Raw genomic sequence first — 12170 nt, forward strand, 5'->3', positions numbered from 1 at the left:
CTTAAAATCTTTAAGCTAGCTTCTGCTATATTGGGAGTTGAAAAATGGAATTGAACCTCCTTGGCCATTGTGTCCATCTGTCATCTTCCTATTTTAACAGAGATGGGGAAAAGTCTAGAGAAGGTCAGTAAAAGCTAAGGGATGGATAGACAATAGAATCCACAAGGCAAACTGGAAGAGGTTGCACTTCTTTGACCTGGGTGAACTGGTCTGCAATAGGCAAAATATTAGGGGTATATAAGTCATTTCCATGGAGACTATAACAAGAAATTCATTACATTGAAAAAGTTTAGCTGACACAGAAGGTACTTCCAGTGAAATATCTTGAAATAAGCAAGACTTTGAAACACAGTTAGGGGTAGGAAAAAACAGGGCTGTGTTATAAAAAAGCCAATGCCTTCAACAGCAGTCTATCCCAGCTGCCTTTCTAGAAGCCTTGACAAGCTGCTCATCCCTGAGGATGAGCCAGAATGCCAGAAAGTGTTTTGAACATTGTTCTCTTCCTTTCTGTCCCACTAAAGAAGACAGAGTATTAAAAAGCAAAGACATCACTTTGCCGACAAGGTCTATTTAGTCAAAGCTATGGTTTTTCCAGTAGTCATGTATGGATGTGAGAGTTGGACTGTAAAGAAGGTAGAGTGCCAAAGAATTGCCAAAGAATTTCAAACTGTGGTGCTGGAGAAGACTCTTGAGAGTCCCTTGCACAGCAAGGAGATCAAACTAGTCAATCCTCAAGCAAATCAACCTTGAATATTCATTGGAAGAACCACTGCTAAAGCTGAAGCTCCAGAATTTTTGATGTGAAGAGCCACTCATTGGAAAAGACCCTGATGCCTGGAAAGGTTGAAGGCGGGAGGAGATGGGGATGACAGAGGATGAGATGGTTGGATGGCATCACCAACTCTATGGGCATGAGTCTGAGTAAGCTCCAGGAGTTGGTGATGGACAGGGGAGCTTGACGTGCTGCGGTCCATGGGGTTGCAAAGAGTCGGACATGACTGAGCGACTGAACTGAACTGAACTGATGGCTCTCAGCATTTGAGGAAACCCCACAGAGTTTCCATTAGTAAAGCCACCTTGAAAAAAAATGCAACATTTCTTCTCAACAGAGCTTTATGTATTAATTTTAGGAGCTAGACTGTCAGTTTTTTTCTTTAACGCAGAAAGAAACTGAATACCCTCACAAAGAGGTGCTTTTTTAACCTTTGAAGGATTTTCTTCTCTGCTTCATAAAAATTTTATCATAATTTTATGCCCCCATTCTTTATGGCTTGTTACTTGGTCCATTACTCTTACACTGAACTTGATAAGGTCCTGGTTCCTCTGATATTAGTTTTTAGGTTTTGATTTCTCACAGGTGCTGCTTTGAAGTGCCTGGTAACCTTGGCAGCCTTAGACAGAGCTGGTGGCTTTTCAGCTTACCCTCCCTCTGCTCACTGTTTTGGTGCTTCTGTTACTTCTCACTTGAATGGATGTATTCTCAACCTCACCCTTCTCTACTTTTAAAAGAGGTCAAACCTTGGGCTTTTGTGGGTGGTTAATTGGTCCATGCATGGAATTGGGCAGTTCATTCTCGAAGTAATCACTTCTCTCCTTGAGTGTGTCAGAACATGTCTTCCTCGGGAGGTTCGTGGATTTCAGAGGCGCACCCACATGAATGGTAACAGGGCATCTCTCATGGTTCCTATGAACACAGATAATGCCTGTGCTCTTTTCATGTGCACACACACATTCTTTTTCTTATTGTGGCCCCTGCAGCTCTACAGTCACAGTCTTTATCAAAAGGGGGCCTCTCCTAACAGGACACATGCCAGGCATGACCTCAGCTGTTGGAATTTGGAAAAAGCCAACCATTTCACTGGAGAAAGTTAGGCTGTAGCTAAATATAGAGAAGGAAGCATCTTTTAGACATCTTTTAAAGCATCTCTTAGGTTGCCCAGTATGGGAAATGGGATTATAAACATGTAGAGAATTTCTGGAAGTTGTTTATGGTTAAAATTAAGCCAGAGTTCAGATTTTTGAATGCCTTTGTTATTTTAGAACTAACTAATAATTTAGAAATTAATTTGGGGAAGGAACAAAAAAGCTCCTGTTTCATCCATTTAGACAAAATTTCTTCTGTGGTTTTACATCATTTCCCAACACACTGATGTCAGTGTTGGAAGACTGAATTTAGCAGATGATCCAAGTGCTGAAATGTGCTTACAAGTGGCAAAATAGGGAGTCAAGTTTCGGCTGCATTTTGAAGAGGAATGAGACTACTAGAAAAGGAGCGCAAGCACAATTGCAAGTGAAATTGAGAGGAACTCTCAGCTCTTCGTGCAGAGAATGTGGTGTTACCAAGCAAAAGTTACTCACAGGTATTTGCAGTGCCTTTGGGGATGGGGAGATACGAGCCTGGACTCCAAGGTCGGCCCTGATAATTCTTCTTGCATTTCCCACAGTCTGGACCTGTAGTGTTGTGCTCACATTCACAGGTCAATTTGCTGTTGTCATACACACACACAGTGGCATGGAGATTACATTTGCACCTAGGCAGAGGAAAGACAAGAGTTCATTGTTAAGTCAAATTGATCTTGGAGATCACTGAGGCTTTACCCAACTATCTCCTAGAGTTGTGGTTCTCAGAGTTGGCAGTGCTTGAGTGCTACCTAAAGACTTGCTAAAATGTAGATTTGTAGGCCCGACCCTCAGAATCTTTTTAACAAGTGTCTTTGAGGGTGGATGTGGGGTTATGATACAGCCTGACCTCATACCACACTTTGCGGAATCCTAATACCAGTCAGTTCAGTGGGGCCTGAGCCTCCCCTAAGACAACAGTACTCGGAAATCAAGGGTTTCCCAAAAGATACAAAAAATATTGCCACTAATGAGAGGCTTTTCTGTGCTGTTATCAAATCTACAACAATACATCTGGGTTTGAAGAACAATGTCATCTTATGTTTTTCCTTAAACCAGAAGGACAATTCTTCTTTGTTTAAAAAGAAATATAACCACTGAGACAATTTACTATTCAGATTTATTTTATAAATCCCAATAGTTTATAATCAGATGTTTTCATTTGGGGCTATAAAATGACTTTCTCAGGCAGAGAGTTTTTCCGCCAGGGCCTCTACCCAACCTGAGTAATCCTCAGATTTCCTGTGTACTGTGCTTAGTCGCTCAGTCATGTCCAACTCTTTGGGGCCCCATGGACTGTAGCCTTCTAGGCTCCTCTGTTCATGGGGATTCTTCAGGCAAGAATACTGGAGAGGGTTGCCATGTCCTCCTTCAGGGGATCTTCCTAACCCAGGTATAGGACCCAGGTTTTCAGCACTGCAGGCGGATTTTTTACCATCTGAGCCACCAGGGAAGCCCTCAGATTTCCTACTCATGTAAAATAATCACAAAGGTCTCACATAAATGGGTTAAATGACTCAGAAAAAAAAAAAAAAAGTGCTTAGAACACTAGAAAAAGTTATGTGTGGCAGGGGTTTGAGGTCATTAGCCAAAGTCTTCCCTTTGGTGCCGTGAATAAAACTGTGATATATGAGAGGCAACAATGGAATATGCGATTTTCACAAAATACATTCCCACATCCAAAGTCTCTGACTATAAAATTGCAAAGTCAGACTTGATATTTGTTGAGGCAGCAGGTTATAAACTATAACATACAAAACACAAGCTGCACCCTCTGGAGAAGTTAAACCCAGGTTGACAGAATGTCTATGACCAGAGGTCAGAACAACGTATATGGGAAGAGAAGTGTCCATACAAAGGAAAGAACGTGGACACACAGACCTGGGGAATAAAGGGCCAAGATCTGTCAGGGTCAGGACCTGAGAATACGTGTGTGTGTGTGCATCTTTAAACTGGTCTTATCTTTTCCAGGGATGAGGACAAAAATATAAAAAGTCAAATTTCACAAAGACATTTGGTTCCTTTTTTGGCAGAAGTCATGAATTGGGGAAAGTAACAATACTCTTTCTTAGGCAAGAAAATAAGATACTTTAACAACTGCTGTTGGTCTCTATAATGTCTGTACATATGCATGAACGTGTGTGGTCAGTCATTAAGTCATGTCTGACTCTTTGGGACCCCATGGGCTTTAGCCCAACAGACTGCTCTGTCCATGGGACTTCTCAGGTGAGAACACTAGAGTGGGTTGCCATTTCCTTCTCCAGGGGAATCTTCCCAACCCAGGGATCAAACCCATGTCAACTGCACCTCGTGCACTGGCAGGCAGATTCTTTACCATTGAGCTACCTGGGAAGCCATGATGTCTGTACAGCAATATCTAACCTTCTTTCTTGTGCACTGATGGTCTGTTTGGAATACTGATCCATATTTATGGCAAGGAAGCAAAGGAATAGCTAAGATTATTCCTGAGAGCTGTCAAGCTCCCCTCTAACTAAAAGGTATAGCTCCTAAAGCAATGGCCAGCAATTCAAACCTCCGTGGGTAAGACCTAGCCTTGGCTTCCTCAGGATCTACTACAATTTGCAGTACCTGTAACTACACTCTGCCCTCTGTATAGTTGTAATATATATATTGTATATATTATAATAAGCTGAAAGGCTACTATTTAAATGATAGCTATTCAGCATCAGGGGACGACAGAGGTTGAGATGGTTGGATGGCATCATGGACTCTATGGACATGGGTTTGGGTGGACTCTGGGAGTTGGTGATGGACAGGGAGGCCTGGCGTGCTGTGGTTCATGGGGTCGCAAAGAGTTGGACACGACTGAGCGACTGAACTGAACTGAACTGAACTGATTCATCATCAACACATAAGTAAAATCTTTAAAATTAACATTCTTCCAATCTTTCAAAAAGAGAAAAGATTCAGTTAAGTGAAACAGACAGTATTTAATTATGAGCTAGGTCTTATAAAAATCTCCTATAGGCAGGGAGTTACTTGTGCTAAGTTGCTTATTAAATAATCTTTTTCCTTCTCCATTAGCACCTTTATTTATGGCTCTGTTTATAAATATGGAATATGTTAGAAACCTAAGTGATAGAAGCACCAGCTTACATTGATTTAGCACCCTATCTGGTGTTAGAAATTCCAAATGAGGTAATGAACAATGTGACCCCAAAGAATATACTAGTTTCATGTGTGAAGACCAGCAATGCAAGTAGTAATTGTAAACTGGATTATATATCTTGTAGCTGCTAATACTTTTATACTGGTAGTTACTCTCTGAGTCAGAAGCAATTTCTATTCTAAAGACTTTATATTTGCTGAGAAAATACTATTTGAATAACAAAAGGAAGTGAAAGAAGAATAGATGAATATTTAGTCTTATTTTTTTCCAGATTTCTTTCAATTAATGGTTCATCTTCACCTGTCCAAAAACTTGTTAATCATTCAAGGCTTAACCCTATTCATAACTCTTTCCTGATATCTAGCCTACCCACGGTAGACACCAGATCTTTAAGCTTCTGATTCCCTTAAATGTTTCTGTGTGTTTGCTTTGGTTGGTTGTTATTTAAGGCTCTTTCTGCTTTTAGAATTTTTATTCATTGCATCTCTCCCATATTAAGGAAAAAAAAAAACAAAAAACATCCACCTTGTATTCTAGCCTTTTCTAGCTATGACTTTAGCACTCTCTTTCCTCTTGAGTTTTCTACACTTGCCATCTCATTTTCCTTTTTTCCCACTCAATAACTGTTTCCAACCAATCAGAGCCTCTCTTGGCAAGATCACCCATAACCTCTAGGTAAAAATCCAATGTATATTTTTCCTTGCCTTATCTAACCTCTTATGAGGATTTGACTTTGTGGGACCACTCCCTTTTCCCCTGACACACTCTCTCCACTGGATTCTCACGGTCATTTTCAGAACCCTCTTCTGGTGTTCTCTTTATGCGCTATTCTTTGGGTTCTGTACCACACAGTCAGCCTATGTGACTCTCCTTGGGCACTCTTATCTAGGCTGTCCCTTCAATTTCCTCTGTAGTCCGTAACTACTTTTGATTTTTATAGGCACTTTAAAGCAGATTTTCATCATTTTTTTCCCTAGAAAAAAGTAAACATAGGCAAAATAAACTCAAACATTTGGAAACGTTTTAGGAGAATCAAATCCTCTGTTATCGATAGGAATCCACAGAACTCTCTCCTTCCATTATCACTAGGTAAAGATTATCTGATTAACATATTGATAAGCCCCTGGTACTGTAATCTCAATCATGCATCTCTCTCTCCTAGGCATGTCAATCTCAGCATATCCAAAATGGAATTATTTGGCTTTGCTTCCCAACATAGGTGAAAGATGAGAGTGAAAAAGCTGGCTTAAACTTCAACATTCAAAAAACTAAGATCACAGCATCTGGTCCCATCACTTCATGGCAAACAGATGAGGAAAAAATGGAAACATTGACAGACTTTATTTTCTTGTGCTCCAAAATCACTGTGGATGGTGACTGGAGCCATGAAATGAAAAGCCTCTTGCTCCTTGGAAGAAAAGCTATGACAAACCTAGACAGCATATTGACAAGCTGAGACATTACTTTGCTGACAAAGGTCCATCTAGTCAAAGCTACGGTGTTTCCAGTCGTCATGTACAGATATGAGAGTTGGATCACACGGAAGGCTGAGCACCGAAGAATTGATGATTTCAAATTGTGGTGCTGGAGAAGACTCTTTGAGCGTCCTTTGGATTGCAAGGAGATCAAACCAGTTAATCCTAAAGGTAATTAGTCCTGAATATTCATTGATGCTGAAGCTCCAATACTTTGGCCACCTGATGCGAAGAAGTGACTGACTCACTGGAAAAGACTCTGATGGTGGGAAAGATTGAGGGCATGAGGAGTAGGCAGAGGCAGATGATGAGATGGTTGGATGGCATCATTGACCCAATGGACATGAGTCTGAGCAAACTCCAGGAGATAGGGAAGGACGGGGAAGCCTGGTGTGCTGCAGTCCACGGGGTCACAAAGAGTCAGACACAACTGAGCGACTGAATCACCACCACCTCCTACTCTTTCCTGTGTGTTTTCAGCCTCAGTGTCTTGCATCACCTCCTGTCAGCCGGTGAAGAGCCTCCGCCCTCACTCCTTTCCTATCACATCTAATCTGTCCTTACTCCATCTCACCCAGTTCTGATATTCCTCCTCTTTTACGATAACTCTCAAAATATACACAGTTCCAGCCATGGTCACTTCCCTGTTGACAGCACCATCATCGTTCATCTGGTTTATCCCAATGGCTTCTAAAGACAACTTACTGCCTCCACTCACACTCCTCTTTCAGCCCAATCTCATCACAATAGTCAAACACTCATTTACACAAAAATATTTGGGTCACTTTGGCTTAGAACCATTGAAAGAGTTTCCTTTATTCTCAGAATAGAGTCCAAGATCTTTAACATGGCCTACCAGTCCCTTTGAAAGCTATCCTGTGTTCCTTCTCCATTCTTATCTGCACCACTTACCAATTCTACAATTAGTTCTTCAAACTTTGCCTTCAGGTAGACTTTTAAGCTGTTCCATCTGGCTAGAACATACCCCTACCTCTTTTACCTGCATAATTTTTACTATTCAGATGTCAACTTGGAAATCTCAGTTCTGGACCCTCGGTGGCATTTCAAAAACCATCTGCTGGTTAGAGACTGCTTCTCTGAGCCTTGCTCCTACACACAAGGCAAGGCTAGTCACATGCTGAAGTCCACTCCATCTCTGCTCTAGACTTAGGCTGTATTGTAATTGTTTATTGTTCTGTCACTCTGACTGGAGTTTAAGCTCCTGGGAGCAATAGTATATTTGCCTTATTTATTGCAACAGCCCTAGCATGAGTCAAGTTACTTGGCATGTAATAAGTGTTTACAAAATATCTGACAAATAAACAAATAAACACCAGGTGACTAATCAACAACCAAACTTTCTGAAGGCAGAAACTTCATGTGCCTGTTTTACTATGATGAATACAGCAACGGACTAAAAATAATTAATAATAATAATTAATAAATAATAATAATAATTAATAAGCATTGTACTAAATCAAACCCTCTAAGATGTGTGCTGAAAATTGCCTTCAACACTGGTTTTCACAACTAACCTTATATTGGGCAAAGGAACTTTGTAAAATTGGTGAGAACTTATAAGCTCAATTTAATTTAATTTGAACTCCAGATGATTTGGCACATGTCTGAAAGCTAACACAAGACTATCAGGGGAAAAAAACTGCTTAAGGACCCATGAGAAGAATTCAGCTTAGAGAAGAGAAAAAACAACTTAGAGGAGCATTTGTGTAGCATCATTTTTCTGGAATGGGCATCTTATAGCTTCAACTCCTTCCTGTAAGGATGGCCACCGTGGTTCAGGTGAAGTCTGGCAGAGCACTACCTGGGTGCTCAGTAAATCTGCTGACTGAGATGAGTTCCTGGGCTGTCCTCCTTCAGTCACTGTGTCAACTGCTGTGCCAGGGCTGAGCTTGTTGAAGTGGACGCTGAGGCATCACGACATTGGCCTATATTTGGAAATGGCTCCCTTTCAGTTTCCACAGCTCAGTTTATTCTCATCATTCCATTCCAATCAGACACTAAACTCCTTTATTTACAGCCCTTGCTAGAGTGGCTTTTTCTCCAATAGGAAAAAAAAAATGCATTTCACAATGCTAGGAGATTGCTCTCAATGCCTGGTGTTATGACCTCCAGCCTTGTGATAGGGTGGAGGGCAGACTTCCACAATATCCACTCGTCTCTGACAGATTCATCATCCATTTCCATGGCCATCCAGCTGCCATGTCTGCCTTCACTTCAGGTGGGGGAGGAATTGTACAAATAGAGACCTAACAGGCTTTGCTAGCATTCATGTATCTGATGTTCTGGAGAGCTGAGCCTATTCACTGATTCTGTTTACACGTATAGAATGCATACCAAGACACTGCAGATGGAATGAACTGACTTGCTTGTACCTCAAAGATCCGCTTGTGTGTGAGTGACAAACTGCATATACTGTCAAATAAGGGCATTGCAAAGACAGACTTTTAAAAACAAAAAAAAGTGAGCTCTATTCTGTGATGCAAACTTAATGAAAACCAGTGTGTTCTTGCTTTCAATCAGGTCTGCATTTCCTGTATTTTAGTGACCAGCTGTCATGAGTCAATTTAATCTTGCTTATAAAAAGGCTCCAACATTTAGATCTGTGCCACCTGCCAGTAGGTATGAAAAGCTCATAGAGTCTGCCTGTGTTTTGTTTTCTTTTTTATAACTTAATATATTTATTCTGGGAAGCATGCTATCCCCCAGAGTTTCCTGTGAGTTAGAGGTCTGCACATATAATCTATTAGAAGTGTTTCAAATAAAGGTACCAAGACAAAGAAGTTTAAAACTGAGGCTTTGTGAAACAAAAAACAAAAATGCTGTTTGGCTACTTTAATGCCACAGGAGGATTCATTCTGAGTAAATGAAGTTTAAGCATCAGGGGCCCCTTCCACAACCTTGAGAAGGACCCTAACAATGTGGCCATGTGGTCACATGCTTATATATTATTTTCACAAATAAGATATCATTACATTTTTTAATTAATGAAGGTTTTTCCTTAATAAGACCCCTCTCAAAGGGCATAAACTTTTGTCAATACAAAACTTGAATCTGGTTTGCCTGGCTTTGCCTTCGACAAGCACTAGCTACACAAATACTTGTAGAAAATGAGTTAGCACAAATATCAGAGTCAGAGATGTCTTTTTCAGAAGGTGATAAATTATAAAATGCCTCACATACTTTTTCTCCCTCTGCAGCCCCTTGACCTTTCTCTTTTCACTTCAACACATGAATTTTTTATTTCTACTTCAATATATTATTTGAAATAGAAGAGTCTCAGCAAAATGACTTAGAGATTATGAGTTATGACACTTGAATCAGATGGCCTGGGTTCAGATTCTGCCTCTGCCACTTACTTGCTGTGAGGCTTACATGAGTGACTTAACAAAGGAATAAACAGAGCTCACCTTGACTAAATGCGTCCAAGCACCTGACACTATGCTAAGTACTTTTTGCATATTTCACACATTTCTTCATACAAACTTTAAAATAATCCCATGGAATTGGCACTATTAAGAATTATAGACGATGCATTTGAATATTGAGAGATAAGAAATTCAAGTCTCCCAGGTAGTTTGATCTAGAGCAGAAATTTGAACCATGCACAGCTAGCCTCCAGAACTCAGCTCTTAGCAACCATTAGAGAAGGCATGCAGTCTTTCTAAGTACGGCCAGGCTTCAGCTGCCTCAGGGACAATAAATGAATGTGCTTCAAAGAACAGTTTTGGCAACTGAAGGAGATAACCCATGCATAGTTTTAAGAAAGATATTACAAATGTTAATTTCATTTTTTAAAATTTCTACTATTACTCTTGTTACTACTACTACTGGATGAGCTGATTCATTCCATAAGTTTTGGTGGTGATGGTGGTTTAGTCGCTAAGTTGTATCGGACTCTGCAACCCCATGGACTGTAGCTTTCCAGGTTCCTCTGTCCCTGGTATTTCCTAGGCAAGAACACTGGAATAGGTTCCCATTCCTTCTCCAGGGGATCTTCCCAAAACAGGAATCAAAAGCGTGTCTCCTGCATTGCAGGCGATTCTTTATCTCTGAGCCACCAGGGAAGCCCTCCATAAGCTTTAACTAATAACATATTTCTCCAGATAACATTGTAAAAGGTCTCATGGATTTAAAAAAAAGACAACTCAGAGTCCTGATCTCCAAGAACATGCAACCTGTTGACTAAAGAAGATGAAACATACACAGACTACCGACAGGCCACAAAGATTTAACACTCTAATCACAGCAATATAGGTAAGAAGGGTAGTAACACTGCGTTGTCTCTACATTGATAAGGAAGTATTTGTACTAAACAAACAACGGTACAGTACCTATCTTGAAGGCAGGTGGAAAAAAAAAAATCAACACTTACCAAGGCCCACTATACAAATAAAATACATGACTTATGTATGTTATTTCACATTATCCTCATCACTTTCAGGAGTCATAACTATCTGTGATTTTCAGATGTAGAAAGCATAGCTGAACAGTAAAGTAACTTTCTTAAAGAAACACACTGCTGGTTAAGTGGTGCCAAGAGTCAATTCCAAAAACTGGGCTCTTTCAAGGATATAACTTTATTCAAAGAAGAACAAAGCAAACTGGTTCAGAGGAGAATTAGACTCAAGGTTCTAAGCAGCAATACTGATACTTATTCTCTAACACTTGCTACTCAAGATGTGGTCTGTGGACCAGCAGCTCTGGGATCACCCCGAGGGCTTGTTAAAATCTCAGGCCTCTCCTAGGCTTATGGAATAAGAATTTGGATTTTAGCCAGATCTCTAGGTGATTTATGTGCACAGCAAAAGTTGAAAAGAACTACTGAGCTCACCAGTGTGTCAAAGTCCTGCCAAATAAGAAAACTAAAATAGTGGGGGTGATCCTTATGCACACCTTCTGTCTTCCACCATATTGTTTGGAAATGTCTGGCCTAAATCTGACTAGCACAAAGGTTCTAGCTGTAGTCACAAGCTGAACATAAAAGGGTTATATATTAAATATAATATAAAACTTTTGTAGGTTAGAAAATGGATGAAGGATCTAATAGATATTTCTCCAAAAAGATACATGCAAATGGCCAGAAAGTACCAGTAAACACATAAAAAATGTACAACATCATTAGTCATTAGAAAAATGCAAATTATATCACAATGAGTTACCACTTCACATCCACTAGGATGATGGCAATTTAAAAAGATGGATAGCAGCAGATGTTGGCAATGATGTGGAGAAATTAGAACCCTCATGTATTGCTGGTAGGACTGTAAAATTGTGCAGTCACTTTGAAAACAGTCTGGCAGTTCTTCAAAAAAGTAAACGTAACGTCACCATATCACCCAACAATTCTGTTCCTAGATATTTACCTAAGAGAACTGAAAACATATCCACATAAAAACTTGTACAGAAATGTTCCTAGCAGCAGTATTCATAATAGCCGAAAGTGGAAACAACCCAAATGCTTATCAACTGATGAATGAATAAAGATGCAGATAACAATACAGCAGAAAAAAACAAAGTGATAAAGTACTGGAACATGCTACAACATGGATAACCTTGAAAACACTATGCTAAACCAAAGAAGCCAGACACAAAAGGCCACACAGGAAGTTTTCCTTTATGTGAAATACCCAGAAAAGGCAAGGCTG

General features: G+C 40.1%; 1 protein-coding gene across 1 annotated transcript in view; it reads right to left on the reverse strand.

Annotated features, from left to right (window-relative positions):
* The window catches only part of NTNG1 (netrin G1), a 354379-nt gene that overhangs the window by 87723 nt on the left and 254486 nt on the right, over window positions 1-12170 (reverse strand). The window contains exon 3 of the mRNA XM_068966041.1: window positions 2359-2531. Coding sequence (XP_068822142.1) covers window positions 2359-2531 — 173 coding nt within the window. The remainder of the gene's footprint in view (window positions 1-2358; window positions 2532-12170) is intronic.

Source organism: Capricornis sumatraensis, chromosome 2 (genome assembly GCF_032405125.1).
Source record: "Capricornis sumatraensis isolate serow.1 chromosome 2, serow.2, whole genome shotgun sequence".
In the NCBI taxonomy this organism is placed as follows: Eukaryota; Metazoa; Chordata; class Mammalia; order Artiodactyla; family Bovidae; genus Capricornis; species Capricornis sumatraensis.